Source organism: Protopterus annectens, chromosome 1.part1, assembly GCF_019279795.1.
Source record: "Protopterus annectens isolate FY-2018-M chromosome 1.part1, PAN1.0, whole genome shotgun sequence".
NCBI classification, from domain to species: domain Eukaryota; kingdom Metazoa; phylum Chordata; order Ceratodontiformes; family Protopteridae; genus Protopterus; species Protopterus annectens.
The window spans coordinates 1,732,661,982-1,732,680,447 of record NC_056726.1 but is presented as its reverse complement, the minus strand read 5'-3'; the positions used below and the strand labels follow the sequence as shown (position 1 = coordinate 1,732,680,447).

Below are 18,466 nucleotides of genomic sequence, written 5' to 3'. Positions count from 1 at the left end.
GAGTAGTGTTGTGTCCTCTCCTTTAGATTGGATCCAAGAGCAGAATCTTTTCCACGTATCAGCATAGGATTTTCTTGTACTGGGTCTTCTGGCTTCAAGAATGACGTCCAGCACCCGTTTGCTTAAGGTTACTGGGGGAGAAATCAAGGAATAAGCCAGGCTGCAAGATTTAGGGTTTGCAGTTGTAGATGCAAAATCTGTCCCTCCTGCTGAGGGAGGAGTATTGGATTCTGGTGTAGGTGCCAGGGTGGCACCGATGTCACGCCGCGCAGGAGTGGGTACCAGTGCTGACGTGGCCAGTCTGGGACAATCAGAATTGTCCTTGGTCTGTTCTGCTTTATCTTGCATAACACTCTTGAAAGGAAGGGCAGAGGGGGAAAGGCATAGATTGAGAGATTTACCCACTAAAAAGATAGGGCATCTACTTTCCAGGCCCTGCTGTGAGGATTCCTGGTGCAGAATTTGCTGAGTTGCTGGTTGTAGGGGGAGGAAAAGAGATCCACCTCTCTGGTCCCCCATTTCTGAAGGTTGAAGGTGCTGTGCTCCAATTGCCACTCGTGTGGGTCTAGGAGATTTTTGCTTAAGTCGTCTGCCAGTAAGTTTTGTTTGCCTGGCAGGAATTGAGCTTGCAGATGGACTTGAATGCCCAAGGCATGTTCCACAGGGCCATAGCTAGCCCGCAGAGTGGGTAGAAATGGGTCCCCCCCCTGCTTGTTGATGTACCACATAACTGTGGTGTTGTCTGTTTTTATTAGCAGTTGTCCTGGAAAGATTAGGGATCTGAGAGCTGTCAGGGCATTCTGTACAGCTAGCATCTCTTTTTGATTGATGTGCAGAAGAATTTGACTTGGGCTCCAGTGGCTCTGAATACATTTTCTGTCCATGTGTGCCCCCCAGGCATAGCCTGATGCGTCTATGGTTAGAGTCTTGGTGGCTTGGGGTTGAGTAAATGGCAGTCCGTTGTTGTGGCTGCATCCTTCTGCCCACCAGAGGAACTCTGTCCTTACACAGCGTATGATAGGAATGACTGTTTCCAGGTCCTGAGAATGTTGGCACCAAAGACTTTTTAAGTACCATTGGAGTTTCCTCATATGCATTCTTGCATATGGAATCAGCAGTATACATGAGGCCATGAACCCTAGGGCTTGCAGTATTTTTCTTGTAGATAGCTGGGTTCTGGTGGCCACTTTTGAAGTAGTCTGTCAGACAGATTTGTTTTTCTGAGGTGAGGAATGCCATCTGGGAAGTTGTGTCCAAGCTTGCTCCCAGGAATACAATCTTTTGACTGGGTACCAGTTTTGATTTATTTTCATTTATGGTGTACCCCAAGGAGGTGAGAAGGTTTTTCACAAATGTCAGGTGCGGAAGCAGCAATTCCTGACTGTCCGTCTGAATCAGGCAGTCGTCCAAGTACGGGTAAATTTGGATATTTCTCTGCTTGCAGTATGCAATGGCTGGAGCCAGACATTTTGTGAATACTCTGGGTGCACAGATAAGCCAAAGGGAAGTGCAGAGAACTGATAATGCATAGACCCTGCCCTGAAATGTAGCTACTTCCTGCATGATTCCCTTATGGGGATATGCAGATAGGCTTTCTTTAAGTCTAGGGTGAATAACCAGGCATCCTTGGCTAGCATAGGAAAAAGCTGTTGCAGGGTAAGCATTTTGAATTTTGGTACCACCAGGAAGGTGTTGAGAATGGAAAGATCCAGGATTGGGCGTCAAGAGCCCTCTTTCCTGGGTACCAGGAAGAGTCTGGTGTAGAATCCTTGACCCCTCTCTGTTCTACTGGAACTGGCTGAATAGGTCTGATATTGAGTAGAGAAAGTACTTGGTTTTGAGCCTCTGCCCACTGGTTTGGAAGAAGGTCTGGAAACCCGCTTGGGGTTGGCAGTGAATGGAAGTAAAATTTTTACCCCTGGGATACAATGTTGAGGACCCACCAGTCCTGAGTGATGGACATCCAGTTTTTTTGCACGAAGGGCAAGTTTTCATCCTATGGGCACAAGCAATTGGGCAGAGCTGGGGAGTGGAGTAAAGAAGTCATTGTGAGCTTTTTCTGCAAGGAGATGGCTTACCACTACCTGCTTTAAGGGTGGGGGCACTCCATTGCTTAGATCTCTGCATACCCTGAGACTGTAGTCTGGGTGGTCTGTTTCCCCCAGGTCTGGTTTGAGAAGGCCTGGAGGGGGCTGGAAAGGACCAGTGTTTGGAAGGGCAATGCCTACTGAATCTAGGGGATTGCACTTGTAAGAATTCTTTAACAGTCTGCATAGATTTAGCTTTTTCTTGCATATTTTTAAGAACTACTTCTGCTTTGGTGCCAAACAAACAGTCCTTATTCAAAGAAGCATCTAGTAACTTTGATTTGACATGGTGTCGCAAGGTCTGCTCCTTCAGCCAAACATGTCTTCTCAGTACAGAGCCAGTGACAGCTGCCCGTTAAGATGCTTCTAGGGTGTCAAAGCCACACTGCACAGTATGCTTGCTGACTTGGCTTGCAGAGTGCATAAGCTCCTGCAATTCTTTATTTTCTGCACAGTCTGAAAATGTTGCCACGTTTTGTTTAATAAGTTCCATAATATGTTGCTGGTACTTCAGCATATGAAATGGACAATTCAATGCCCTAATAGCAAGAGTTGCAGAGGTATATACCTTCTTACCTCATCTGTCCAAAGCTCTGGAATCCCTGTTCGAAGGGGTGGGATTCTTGGCTGTAGTAGCCTTGATACCTTTAGGCCTCTGGGAAATGATCTCTGGGTCAGCATTAGGATTCTTGAAGAGAAATTTGTGAGTGTCAGGTACTCTGTAGTACTTGTCTGGTTTCTTAGGGGCAGGAGGTAAAGCATCAGGAGTAAGACTGGATTCCATAAAAACATCATCCACAACATCCAGGACAGGGGGTATTTTTGGTCGTCTGTTTTCTAGGAGTAGTGCATACTCTGGGCCTAAGAAAGTTGATAGTTTTGGTTAAAAAAGTCGTCAGTCTTGAGTCGAAAATCGGTTGAGCGAATAACTGCCTCAGAAGCCGGTGCCTGCTCAGCAGCTCCGGACCCATCCAAGGTAGAGACATCTGCAGGTTCCATAGTTGAAGAAGAGTATGGCAGCATACCGGACTCCGAATGAGTCTCAGTAGAGGCCTGCAAATCCACTGAAGCGGGCATCAGGGGATGCGAAAGTGCTTCACTGAGTACCGGCGGACTGGCGACTAGCTTAACGGAAGCATCGTTGGCAGTTTTGGACCTATGCGGTCTGTCTCTGTCTTTATCTTTATGTTTTTTCAGAATATCGGTAGTCGGATGTCTTACCGAATCCATTTCAGAATACAGAGATCGAGAGCTAAAGAAATTAGTGACAGAGAGAGCCAGACTATGAACGGTTCGGGCGTTAAATAATACACAAAACCGAAAGAGAGGGACATCGTGGTCTGGGCCTAAACAGGTGATGCAGTAAGAATGAAAATCTCTGTGAGGTATTTGTTTTCCACAGGCAAGACAATTGTGAACTTCTTCTGACATCGATTAGAGCAAGAAAAAAGGATTCCCAATGGGGTACTTAGCTTTAGAAGACTTTAGGATTATTAAATTCGTAAAAGAAAATTCAGGTAGCAGCCAACCGGCACTTGTGAACTGCTTCTGTTTCTGGCTCCTCGGCAAGAAAGACTAATGTAATGGCGTCCGCTGCCTGTTTTATACCTCTGCCAAAGCACCTCATTGAGTACCAGCAAATTGTCGACTAGCTTAATGGAAGCGTCACTGGCAGTTTTGGACCTGTGCAGTCTGTCTCTGTCTTTATCCTTACGTTTTTTTCTGAAGATCGGTAGTTGGATGGCTTACCGAAGCCATTTCGGAATAAGGAGATCAAAAGTGAAAGTATTTTGTGACAACAAAGGCCCGACAACGAATAGTTTGGGCGTTGAAGAAGGCACAAAACAGACAGTGAGGTACATCGTGGTCTGGGCCTAAACAGGTGATGCAGTAAGAATGGAAATGTCGGTGTGGTACTTGCTTTCCACAGGTGAGGCAATTGTTAACTTTTTCTGACATCAGCTAGAGCAAGAAAAGAGGATCCCCAATGGGGTACTTAGCTTTAGAAGACTTCAGGATGATTGAATTCGGAAACGAAAACTCAGGTAACGACCGACTAGAAGACTTCAGGATGACTCAATTTGGAAAAGAAAACTCAGGTAACGGCCGACCGGCACTTGTGCAAACTGCTTCTGCTTCGGGCTCCTTGGCAAGAAAGACTGATGGTAATGGTGTCGGCTGCCTGTTTTTATACCCCTGATGACCTGACGTCAGTACTGAAGCGACAGCAACCGACACAGAAACACTAAGTCTCTGATATTCAGGCCAACTGAGGGCTACCTGCAGGCAGATAACCCAAGTGTGATGACTGCAACAGTGAAACACAAAGAACATCTGTTTTCTTACTGTGATCTGGCTCACATTTGAGAGATCTACAACTGGTTCCTAGCACTTGCAGAAAACATGGAATAGATGTTATTTCGCTTCTGGTGGCATGGAACCCCTCTGCAGTGCCTTACTGTATTATATATGTGGCGGATTCTGGCATCCGACAAGCAGCTGACAGTAACCTTCTCTTTGTCCAAACTGGTGAGTGGGACGTCAGTGTGCCTGACTACAGAGTCACCTATGACTAGTGTGTTGGGTATGATGTTTTGCCTTATGGGCTGTGGTTGTGACGCACACAGAGTTTGTGGGCTATGTGTTGTTTGGGATGTGCTGGTGGGAGGAGGTTGCTTGTGTGTCTGCTTGGGAGGTCTCTGTTGCCTAGGCAGATTTAGATTTTTACTCAGAGCCTCCGTATAGGTCTTGGTGTTTCTATGTGTGGGTACTGGAGGTGTTGGTTTAGTACATCTACGTGTCGCGAGTGGGGTGTTGTGAGTTTTTACCTTCTCCTCTTGACTGTCTATTCCAGTCTTCGTTAGAGAGAGCTTTGCCTCTAGATTGGCTATATAAGTGCATCTCTCAAAGGTATTAGTGTTTGGTGGTAGGAGGAGAGGGTTGTCTGTGTACATGAGGTAGTTGTAACATTGCCTCAAGATTCCCAGATTCATAAGGTAGACTGGAGAGTACACTGGGAGCTGTCCCTTGGACATGCCTGAATAGTCAGTAAAGACTGTTCTCTTTTGTTAGGTGGGGAGGTGGTAAAGACTGTTTTCTTTTTGTCAAGTAGAGAAGTATATAGACTATTCCCTCCTGGATAGTGAGGGGGTTGAGTGCTGGGGGTTATTTAGTGTTACAGCAGATTTGGAACAAGTGCTGGGCTACAAGATGCGGGTCTGAGTGCTTAGGCTGAAAAACTGACTACTTATAAGGGAAAAACTGAAGAACAGACTTTGTGGAGCCGGGGATAGTTAACCCTAGCTAACTGGCACTGCACAAATGTGGGTTTTTATAGCAGAAAGATGAAAGGGATAGAAATTAGCCCAAAATGGCCAATAAACTACAAATTCTGAGCTGAAAACCACTCCTCCAGGGACAGATAGGCTGCTCAAAGCTCCCCACTCTCATTGGGGAACAGAGAAACTTCCTTCCTTCTATCCAAATAAGGTATGGGCAACACAGGAACTATAATACAACCCTGGATTCAGCAAACTCTGAAAACTGGACTCTACTAGCTTCAGAAAGGTGGGAAACAAGTGTAGATATAGGTTATTTGTTTTTTTTTTCAAGACGTTAAGGCAAATACAACAAAATAAGCACTTTAAAGCACAGTAAAACGGCTATTGCACTTGAGTGTGTAGCCTACAACAGTTAAAACAGTAAGGATAAAGCCCTGACAGGACTCCAATAAGCTGAGATTCACTTTGGGACCTAGCTATAGCTCAGCATATACTGATATCCTCCCACAAATTGTCCACTAGGAAGTTATATCTTAGCAAATGGAAAAGAATTCTCAATATGGGCATTGAAAAATCACACTGATCCCTATTTAGCTCCCATATCTTCTGTTTTGGAATTTTTAACTTGAACTATTTAATGAGGGGGCAGCTGCCGCAACCATTTAAGTCCAATTAGCTGCAATATCTAACTTTCACCTTGGTATTCAAGGGTCTAATATTATGTCACACAGACTTTCCAAAGCATTTCTCAAAGGCATATTGCATTTGAGACCACCCATTAAACTTTGACTATCCCATGGGATTTAAATTTTGTTCTTTCTAGAATCATCCTTTCACCTTATGAACCAGCTTATTCATGTGACTTGAAGTATCTGACATGGAAAACCATATTTCTAGTGGCCACTACTTCTGCTCAAAGTGTTTCAGAGTTACAGGCCTTGTCCATTAAACATCCATATATGATATTTCTTAATGATAGAGTTTCTCTTCGTACAAATGCCTCATTTTACCGAAAGTATGTTCGGAGGCAAATCTCAATCAGTCTATAGAGTTACCTGTTTTCTTCCCTAAATATGACAATAACATGGAGTATATGCTGCACGAGCTTGATGTTCACAGACAGCTTCAATTTTATTTAGATAGGACCAGAGATTTCAGGAAAACAGAACAGCTCTTTGCTGCTTTCTCAGATTCCAAGAAAGGTGCACCTGTGGTAAAAAACACTATCAAAATGGTTATTAGACTGTATTTCTTTCACTTACAGTTCAGTAACTACATCATTACATCAAAAGACAAAAGGCCATTCTACTAGAGCGGTCTCCACCTCGTCGGCCTTTACTGCCAGACTACAGATAGATACTATTTGTGCAGCAGCTACTTGGTCAAGACCTCATAATTTCGTCACTCATTACAAAGTAGATATGGCCTCCAGGGACAGGGCCTCATTTGGTTCCGCTGTCCTGAAGAGTATACTCCCATGAGCTACCCGAGAAAGATGGTGTTTGGGACACTAACCCTTCAGTATGAATGAAAGGCGAGATAGAACAACTTCACATAAAGAAGTTATGTAGTCACCATAACGTTCCATGTGAGTTGTTCATCTCACCTTCATTCTTACGTCCCACCCCAAAACCCCCATCCAAGCTTCTTGGGGACAGAGTATTCACCTAAGTCATGGTTGTATTGACCTTTATCTAGTTTTCCTCTGTTACTGGTATATCAAGAGTGGCATGTTGTTTATTGGCAGCAAACAAGATCTGAGGGAAGCACCAGTACATCATTTGTAAATTGTGATTGTTGGCAACTGTCAAACTTTTTGTATATTGTTTGTAAATCTTTTAAAAAGTTTTTGTAACCTTTTTGTACTATTGTTATGGAGCTCATCTCCCCGGGTCTCCCCTGAAAATGGGCTACTTGCCCAGCCAGACTCTACCCGGTTAACAAATGTAAAATAAAAATAAATAAATAAATAAAAATAATTGGTCAGGACTGGGTGAAGAACTTGCCTGTGGGGCAACAGATTGGGCTGGATGGTTGAGATTGGGGGGGGGGGGGTGAACAAATATACCATGGATAAACTAATAACATGAATTCTATTACTAACCCACTGAGAAAAAGTCAGGACACCTACTGGTGTAGTCAACAATATGGGTTCAACTACTGGTCTGGGCAGTGGAGGATTGCTGGGGATGGGAGAGGTATGATAAAGTTTTTGCCTGTACATGTCTCCACAACAGATGTGTATCAGATGTCTCCAGGAGCACATATCTCACTAATTTATAACCAGTGAAGGCTGGGGACTTGGTAGAAAAGTCAGTTTCTGATAGGGGGAGCACAGCTGCCAGACAGGTTCCATCACTGGTGTGACTATACTGCTACCATGGTGCACCCACTACAAACAATTACACAGTGCTAGTTGGGTATATGGAAGGGGTTAAGCTGGCATTCCACATGCTAGAAGTTAGAATGCCACAAAACAAAACGAGATCATCTCAATTTTTAGTGAAGCTTTGGGGGCCCAATAATATTAACATTAATCATAACACAATAATTAACAACTCAAACTACTAAAACACAAAAAAACACTATCTTACTATCTTTTATTATTATGAAAAGATTACAACCAGCAGCAAATATTATGTTCTCTGTGCAATACTATTTTTGTTACTACAGTGCAGTTAATCTACATGGCTGACTTTCTTGCTCTTGCAACGTTAACTGCAATACAAGATCACTTCTGGAAAAAAAAACTGCTTTAATGGCTTAGAAAGTCAGTTTGCTAAAAATAAATCATCTAGCATTTACCTTGGTTTAAGCAGACCCTGCTCCACACCCCAAGCCATCTCTTTCACAGCATTACTGATTTCATGCCGGGATGTGTATGCAAAGCACACATTTAGAAAACACCTGAAGGGAGATAAAAAAGACAAAAGATTAAAATTAATAATCAAAAATACTTGAGTAGTATGACCACATCAAAAGCACTAGAAACAAAGAAGTGACCGCTCTCAATACAAGCATTCAGACAATGAAAACTACCTGGCATAAGCCCCAGCCAGGGCAATCAGAATCGGAAAAGGGGTAAGCCCACCTGAAGAAACATGAAAGTTGGAAGTAGGCAATGACCACAAGAATGAAAATCAACCTGCTTTGTTTACTTAAAACACTACATGAGCGCACTTGACAAATACTATAAGTTTGACACAGTTACTCATGTGAGGGAATCCAATTCTTGAGCCAGAGTTAAGGAATCATGATAATAATGATGATGATGAACCTGATCATGACAAGGTTTCCCACAGAGATACCTCAAGCTGCCTTGCAACTTCATGAAAGGACATCCTACATATCACTACATAAACCACCAAACCAGAAGAGTGAAAAGTTAATCCTGAGTTTTACAACGGACTTTATTTAGAATTGCATTTTTCTTCAAGCAGGTAGGTAGGACTGGACTACCAGGTTCCACTTACAACCACAACCTGTTACAGCCGTTAATTCCAAGCACAGGCTAAAACATACATACATTCACACAAGTTGCAAACAACGTTTTATACATCAAATACCAGTAGCCTAAATTGTTTAATATTAACAATCGGAACACAATAATTAACAACTCAAACATTACAGATACGGCAACTGCAACAGTATAACTAGTTATTAAAACCGCAAAATCAGACATTGGCCAAACAACTGGGAGGAAAAAGGGTAAAGTGAAAGAAAAGAAAGAACATGAAAAAGAAAACAATGAGGTAATCCTCACAGTCACAGAGAACTATAATATAAAATATTATCTCCACAACAGGCTAGACTAGAGGACTAAGTGATTAAAATTGTTTAGTTCACAATTAGGTTTATGATTACAACTTTATTATTAATCATGCTCATCCCAAAATATTATAAAATTCTAGAACAACAGATGCAATGTGCTATTTACTTAAACATTGCTTGCCACAAGAGGAAGTGCTTGGAATGATCTTAATATCAGATGACATAAAATTACACACTAACACTGAAATAAAGGATTCAGCTGGGATTCATAGATGGGTTGTGCAATGTGCACTGCTGGGATTCATAGATGGATTGTGCAATGTGCACTGCAGAACACTGCTAGACGTAGACATGCACAGTGTGTGCAGGCAAGCCAAAGACACCTTTTAAGTGATGATGCAATGGTCGAAACTGAGCAATATGCAGGGCATGCTAATGACTGCACAATTATGTAAATTAAAATCTCCATCCAAATAAGCATTATGTAATATGTAAATACAGAAGCCCAACATACTGAAGTGATTCTGAGATGAACAAATTAGTGACAGTGTGCACCAGCACCCATCTAGCTGGAATACAGTGATTTATGAAGTACAGGATGGCAATCTTGTTATGCTTAGCGCAAGCTCAACAGCAAGAGTTATCTGCCATAAGAACCAGTGCTGGCCAAACTGGGCATCAAGGCTGTCCACATCAATGGAGAAGATACAAGCAATGAGTCACATACCAGCACCTGACACAATAGCAAATAACTAGCCATATCACAGCCAACACAAACAAACTACACAATCCAGTCAAAGTGTGCCACCCACAAGTGGAACAGAATGGTATACCTACTTCTTTGGGCTGTACAGGCTACAGGAACCTTCCAATGACCTTCAGGGAACATGTTAGATATACCAGAGGCCTCTGCCTTTTGAATACTTAACCAATTTCATGATATCATGTTACAACATATGAAGGTACATATTTGCTACCCAAGAGAATCAGACAATAGAACCAACAATATGCAGGCATTCCATGAGACTGCATGCTTTCCTGAGGTCCAGGGCACCACAAACTGCACCCATGTTACTATCAAAGTCCATTTGAGCAGTTATACAGAAGACAGCCCAGATGAATTCTAGATATATCCAAAGATACTTGGGAAGAAAATGTTATCTCCTTTAAAAGTGTTACTACCCATATTTTAGAGTAAGAAGAAAAAATAAGTTATGTACTCACCATAACGTTCCATCTGAGTAGTTACACTTCATTTTTCTCCAACCTGTGGTTATTCGGATCCATATCGGATCCGAGCCGGCAACTTTTCAAGCATCTGCTTCGAGCGCCAAGCTCGTCCCCCTTACCCATAACCACCTCCTACCTTCCCTCAGATCGAGTTTGCCACTACTCAAACTAATCAGCAACTCAACTGACAATAAACCATGAGCAGGTTCGGGGGAAGGAGAGTGGAAATGTTGCAGAAAAATGAAGTGTAACTACTCAGATGGAACGCTATGATGAGTACATAACTTCTTTACCTGAACTAGTTAACTTCGTTTTATCTGCAACCTGTGGGACATAGTCCCCAGCTACTCAAACTCCTGGGAGGCCCTCATGGAAGGATATTCCTGAGCACCACAGAGCCGAAGGATACTCTACCCCTGGAGATCAAATCCAGCTTATAATGAGAAATGAAGGTATGTGACCTTGCCCAAGTTGCTACTGCACATGTTTGTCCAATGAAACCCTAGACCCGGCAGCAGAAGTCGCCATAGATCTGGTAGAATGAGGTTTAAAAGGACCAGGTGGGGACAGACCTTTGTCTTTCTAATTTTGCAAAATACATAGTGAAATCCATCTAGCTAAGGAAACCTTGGAGATAGCTTTACCCAAAAAGGGTTTAGAAAAGGACACAAATAACTGGTCAGACTTATGGAAGGGCTTTGTTCTGTGTAAATAAAAACAAAATTGCCTGTGAACATCTAGTAAATGCAGTTTATATTCTCCCTTGTTCTGAAAATTTGGAAAGAAAACAGGCAGGTTAATTGTTTGATTAATGTTCGACTCAGAAGCCACTTTTGGCAAGAAAGAAGGATTTGTGCAGAGAGAAACCCTGTCCTTATGGAAGATCAAGTAAGGGGGCACGGCAGACAGAGCTTGAATCTCAAAAACCTTCCTAGCCAACGTAATGGCCAACAGGAAAGCAGTCTTCCAGGATAAGAACTTCAAATCTACTGCTGTTGCAGGTTCGAAGGAGGGAGCAACTAAAGCCTGGAGAACCAAGGTAAGGTCCCAGGGAGGAACAGAGTCCTTAATTGGAGGACACAGAAGAAAGGTGGTCTTAAGGAAAGCCTTACACAGTCTAGAAGAAGCCAGAGCATGCATGTTCTCACCGACGTGGAAATTCGAAATACTGCCAGTTGCACTTTCACAATGGAGGAACTAGCCCCTTGCTGAAAAATGTTGGCTAAGAAATCCATGACTGCAAGAACAAGGGCTGTAAAAGGATCCAGGTCCCTCTGAAAAGCCCAAATAGCGAATCGTTTCCATTTACTGCAATAAATCTTCCTAGTGGAGCCCTTATGAGACACGCCACCAGGATAGTTTTTACTGAAGATGAAATACCGGGAGCCCTGGCAATCAAGGGAACTGGAGCAACCAAGCCGTCAACTTGAGGCTGTTCAGGTTGGGTGGACAAGTGCCCGAGGGATGAGAAATGAGATCCAGGCAGGGATCTACAACCCACGGAGAAGCCAGAACATGAGACCAGAAGAAGGGGAACCAAACCTGACGAGGCCAGAACGGGGCAATGAGGATCACTTTGCACCCCAGTCGGCAAGCTTTCTGAAGAAACTTCGGAATGAGTGGTAACGAGGGATAAGCGTTCAGTAACCCGGGAGGCCAAGCATGGACCAGTGCGCCTCCGGGGGATCCCCTGGTGAGGGAATCAGAGCGAAAAACTCGCTTCACTTCGTGTTGGAAAGAGATGCAAAGACATGGCAGCAAGGCTGACCCCACGCAAGGAAGATCTCCTCTGCTATTGACTGTTTCAGTGACCACTCGTATGGCATTAGAATAGCCTGACTCAATCTGTCCTCTAAAATGTTGGAGCGTCCCGGGATGTGCGTTGCAATCAGAAACCGACTGGTGGAGATTGCCCACTCCCACACTGTCATGGTCTCGTGACACAGGGGGTAAGATCTGGTTCCTCCCTCTTTGTTGATGTACCAGACAACCGACATGTTGGCAATAGTCCCAGGAGGAAGAACAGTGTGGAAGGCTTGCAATGCTAAAAGCACCGCTCTTATCTCCAGAACACTGATGTGCAATCTGGTCTCGATCTGGGACCACGTGCCTTGGACCATCCTGCCCAGATAATGCCCCCCCACCCAAGATGGGAGGTGTCCATGGTCACTGTGGCTTGGGTTGTGGGTGAAACAAGTGGGCGTCTCACTAAGATCTCTGGCGATTGGAGCCACCAGAGGAGTGACGCCCTGCTGGCTTTGCTGATCTGAATTGGATATTCCATGGGAAGATCTAGCCAAGACCACTGTAAGGTTAGAGTCCATTGAAGAACACGCATGTGAAGACGTGCACAGGGGAGGATAGAGATTGCTGCCACCATAGAGCCCAGAGCTCTGAGAATGTCGCCCGCCTTCGGCAACCTGGGGCCAAGAACTACTGATATCTGGGCATGTAGACTCTGGACCCTGTCTGGAGTTAAAAAGACTTTCAGTTGAAGGGTGTCCAGCCATGCCCCGACAAAGTCCAAGATCTGCACCGGGTCCAAGAGGGACTTGGAAACATTGATAGTGATCCCTAACCGGTCTGCAAGATGAAGGAAGGAGTCTCTCGCTTGGCAAAGACGACGCTTGGTGGAAGCAGCGAGGAACCAATCGTCTAGGTAAGGGAATACCTGAATTTCCGGAAGCCTCAAGTGAGCTGCTACAACTGCCATTACACCTTGGTAAATACCATGGGGGCTGTGGTGAGACTGAAGGGTAGAGCTCTGAACTGGAAATGATTGGCTCCCAGCCGTAAGTGAAGGAATCTCCTGGAGCTTCTGCAAATCTTGATGTGGTAGTAAGCGTCCTGGAGGTCTATCGAGCACATGCAGTCGCACTCTCAAAGATAAGGTAGAATGGACTGAAGGATGACCATCTGGAATTTCTGTTTGGCGACAACCAGGTTTAAGGTTGACAGGTCCAAAATAGGCCTGAGGTCCCCTGTCTTTTTTGGCACTAAAAAGAACCTGGAGTAAACGCCTGATCTGGACTGATCGGGGAGACCGGTTCGATGGCTCATTTGTGAAGCAGCTTAGAAATCTCTAGCGCTGCCATCTCCCTTGGAGCGGGTGGGACATCTGGGAGGTGCTTTAGTTGGACGGAAAGGGTAACAAACGGGATAGTGTAGCCTCTGGATATTATATGAAGCACCCAACGATCTGCAGTTATGGACTCCCAAGCCACTGGATGTAATGATAATCTTCCCCCGACTGCCTCCAGAGTAGGACAGTCGGGCAACCCCTCAGGGCTGCTGTGTGGGCCTGTCCAAGAAGGGCTCCTTAGACCCAAAGTTCCTCGGACCCCCCCCTGCCTCTGGGGCAGCATCTGTCCTGTCCCCCTCTGCCTCTAGGGCACGAGTTGTCTTGAGAGTTCCGAGAAAACTGTGATTTCCAGAACCACATCTTCTTTTGCCCTCTCCGATTCCCAGAAAAGGATCTTTGAGGACTAGAGAAGCGGATTCCGATGGCAAAGTCTTCCCGTCTTTTTCACTCTGGACAAGGGTGTCACGTATGGTCTTCCCAAAAAGAGAAGAACCATTGAAGGGAGCATTCGTGAAAGACGACTTGAAGGGGTCCACAAATTGACAGAGTCTGAGCCAAGCACATCGCCTCATAGCCACGCCAGTCCCAGCTGCCCTAGCTGCTCCTTCTGTAGCATGGTAAAGGAGGCGCATAGACGTGTTTGAAACTAACTTCAGAGTCGACATTTTCACGGAGAACAGATGCTTGTCCTCCAGTGACAAAGACTCTGGGGCGACTCAGCTAACTCTGTGACTAGGGCTCATTGCAGTCGTATGAAGTGTGCCAAATAGTTCCGCGCTGGGATGGAAAATGTCGCAGAAGAATACACTAGCTTCCCAAATCGATCTACCGCCCTGGACTCCTTGTCCGGAGGGTGGACTGAGGAACTGTCCTGAGCCAGTTCTCTCTTGGTGGCTGCTGCAACCACCATAGCATCCATGAGGGATCCTTTAAACCAGGCCTGTCTGTCCAGGGGTGGAGAGAGGATCTTGTCCAGACATTTAGGTATCGACTCTATGGTGTCAGGCTCCTTCCATGCCTGTGTGGTGATAAGATCCACAGGAGGGGACACCCAGAATGTAGATGGTCCTGTGCCAAAAGCCTCCAGGAACACTGATTCATCCGTACAAGGTTTTGGGTCTGACCAACCCCCCCCTCTGGTGGAGGATCTCCATGATGTCTCCAAAGGAGACATCCTCTGGAGGTGACCTGGGGGAACCTTCTCCATCTAAATCAGTGTCTTCTGTCAAGGACTCGGAGGAGTTCAGATGCCTCCTTTTACACATGTGCATACGAGGACCCTCTTCAGTGGGACTCTCTGAAGAGGGCTCATGAGCCACGGGGAGGGGTTCCTCCAGGGGAACTGCCTGGGGGTCCTCTAGCACGGGCTGTCACTGGGACAAGCTGAAGAAAGTCGTAACAGAATCAGAGGGAGTCTGGGTAGAATCCAAAGAAATAGGCTGGGGTCTCGATCCTTGAGAGAGAACCCTCTCCACCACATCAAACGCCGATGGAGAGCGTACCTCCTTAGCACCCAACAAGGAGGAGACTCTCTCTGGGTCCATCGTGAGGATTGGAGCCGAGGCTGGGGTAGCCGGAGCTCTGAAGGAATGTCTCGAATCCGACAAAGTCGGAGCCAAAGACACCTCCATCCCCTCGGGTCCGACTCCCCGTTCTTTGGCCCCGAGAGCCGCTCGGATCCGACCTGGTCAGATCCAAGGAACTCAAGGTAATCGCCAGAGTCGAGGTTGGAGGAACCATAAGCACTGAATCCCCAGCTCCAAAGATCCTCGGATCCATAAGCCCCGAACCCACAGGCTGGATCAAGGAAAGAGAAATAGGATGAAAGAAAGGCATGGAGGTCCCCCCTCCGGAGGGAGAGGGGCCTGGCAAGACTCCCATTTGAATTTGGGTTTGAATGAATCTCCTCATCATCCTGTCCATATCCAACTCAGAAAGACTCAGAGTCGAGCGAGAGGAAGCGACCGACTCAGATCTAGCTGGACTCTGTGAAGATCTAGATAAAGGCCTCAGTTCCGAAGGATCCATTGGCTCCAGGGAGAATCTAGGGGAGTGGAGCCGAAGGTGGGCTAGAGAAGAACTCCCAATCTGGAGACCGTTTACGGGGCCTATCCCCTTTCTTCTCTTTATCTCTGTCCTTTTTCCTTTCTCTTCCTGTTGCCTCCGATTCAACAGGTCTAGTAAGAGGATGAGTCCCTGCTTGGGGGGGAGGGGTTAGGCAGTAGCTGTGGAAGCTGAAGCCGAGGAAGATGAGTCCAGCATAGAAGTAGGGAGAAGGCCTTTAGCCACCAGTTTGGCCTTCCTCTCCTTTAAGGCCCTAGGATTACACCCGGCATACACACTGCACTGAGTAGACAAATGTGGTACCCCCTAGGCAAACAACACACAGAGTGTGACCATCTGCCGGTGAAAGCCTATGGCCACACACTGTGCATTTCTTAAATGTAGGTTTAGGCTGATCAGCCATTCTACACACACACACACACAGCCACACCTACTACACTTTCTAACACACTAAAAACCACGCACACCTAAGGGGGAAGGGTGGGCCTACACTAAACTACTACACCAACTAAAACTACTAGACTAAACTACTTTTTCCGACCAACAAGCGTTTGAGGGAGGAAAAGGGAACCAACTAAGACAAACTCTCACTACACAAAAAAAAAATGTTTCCAAAAAGCACTTACTACAATCCTAAGCTCACAGCTACGGAGACCACAATGCTGATGCACAAAGCGGCAAACGAGATCTGGGGGAAGGTAGGAAGTGGTGACGGGTTATGGGTAAGAGGTAGGAGCTTGGAGCTCGGAGCAGATGCTTGAAAAGTTGCAGGCTCGGATCCGTTATGGATCTGAATACCCACAGGTTGCACATAAAAAATAAAATGAAGTTAACTACTTCAAATCAATGGTTGAAGTCTTACCTATTGGCAGGGGACACTTAGGAGAAGAAAAGCTGACATATATATATATATATATATATATATATATATATATATATATATATATATATATATATATATATACATACACACACACACACACATATATATATAGTGAAGTTAATATATATATATATATATGTATATATATGTATATATATATATATATATATATATATATATATATATACACACATACATATATATATACATATACATATATATATATATATATATATATATATATATACACACACACACACATATATATATATATATATATATATATATACATATAGTGAAGTTAAGACAGAAAAACTAGACCGAGAAGTTTTGAACCAGAAAACAAAGTATTAACCATAGTTCCTATGGCTGAAAAATTCATGACTAGGTTGCAGGGATCATATAAAGTACTTAAGTGAACAATATAAATTATAGGATAAAATAGCTATGGGGATGTAAACTTGAGAAAATATAGCACATTAATATTTGAAAACCTAGGAACAAACAAGAAATTCTTGTAGCCAGTATGTTTGAGAACAAAACTAAGATTAGAAATTCAGAACCTGAAGTGCTAATGGGGGTTCTGAATTCTGAACATGAAATATATAGTCAATTCATCAGAGGATGAAGGTAGAGGAGTTCCCCTCAAGGAAATAAAATCATGCTTTCTGTTTTACAAGACAGGACTAATCTGGTACAGCACAACACTGCTATAGTCCCGTGAAGAAAGATTAAACTCATGCCATATAGAATCCCTGATGTCTAGACAAAAACAATAGGTCTGGAGACAAAGAAAATGCTACAACTTGAGATGACTGAAGAATCAGAGCCTTGCGCAGTCTGACTGCTGTGGTACCTAAGCTTGGTGGCAGTATTATAAGAATGTACAGTGATTCTTGCCAGTTTAATAACATTTCAAAATTGATGCTTACCCAAAGTTAGGAGTAAACAACTGGTAAAGAGGCTCGACCTTACAAAGTTGGCACCGAATGATTCCTTTAACTGTGCAGTCCAGGGAAAAGATAGCATTTTATAATCCAGAATGCAAAAAAAAACTAGTCAGCCATCAAAAGCTCACTGGCCTTGGAAATGGTAATAATATTGCAGACGTATAACGTACAATTAGTAGCAGTAGTGTGGAAAGCTATATAAAAACCTGCATTTTTTTAATCAAGTAAATATGTAGCAAACATGTAAAATGTGAAACCCTGTGTAACACATGCAACTGGTATTCCAGCAAAGATACAGTAGAGGAGTAAAATGTGAGAAAGTACAGTTATATACACTTACCATAAATGTAGATGTTTGAGTGTATTCACTGTTGCAGTCATCACATTTGGGTTATCTGCCTGCAGGTATCCCTCAGCCAGCCTGAATACCAGAGTCTTGGGATTTCTGCATCGGATGCTGCCTCTTCTTCCATGATGTCAGGTCGTCAGGGGTATAAAACATGCAGCCGACGACATTACATCAGTTTTTCTTGCCCCAGATGTCAGGTGCCCCCACAATAGGAAGCAATTACATGGTATGGAACACCCCCAGCAAAAAGAAAATACACATGATATAAAGTATGCCAAACAAAAAAGATAGATAAAAGTAAAGAGAAGTCAGGGGGCTGGAGGGAGGGTAACCAGGACTGCAACAGTGAATACACTCGAACATCTACATTTATGGTAAGTGTACACAACTGTACTATGTTCTTCGTGTTTCACTGTTGCAGTCATCACATTTGGGTTGATTTCCAAAGCTAATGAAGGGTGGAAGCAGTTAAGAAGCATTAGGGCTAGCAATGAGGCCCTGTAAGACTGCTGTGGCAAATCGAAAAGATAGGCAAGTGGTAATGCTTGGTGAAAGTATGTACAGAGCTCCAGGTTGCAGCTTCCAAGATGTCCCTGGTAGGGACTCCTCTGAGAAAAACAGTACAGGTAGATGCAGCCCTGGTGGAATGTGTTCTTATCCCCTGTGGTGTAGGTTTTCCATGGTGCTTGTAGCAGAAATGGATGAAATGTGCTATCCATTTGGAAATGGTTTGCTTTGAAATGGTCTTCCCCTCTGCCCCTGCAGCAAA

The 18,466-nt window shown here is 44.3% G+C and overlaps 1 protein-coding gene across 2 annotated transcripts in view; it reads right to left on the bottom strand.

Moving 5' to 3' along the window:
- Positions 1 to 18,466, bottom strand: part of DHDDS (dehydrodolichyl diphosphate synthase subunit) — a 1,104,913-nt gene that overhangs the window by 686,337 nt on the left and 400,110 nt on the right. For both annotated transcript variants that reach the window (XM_044084203.1, XM_044084194.1), the window contains one exon: positions 8,174 to 8,275. In XM_044084203.1, coding sequence (XP_043940138.1) covers positions 8,174 to 8,275 — 102 coding nt within the window. The remainder of the gene's footprint in view (positions 1 to 8,173; positions 8,276 to 18,466) is intronic.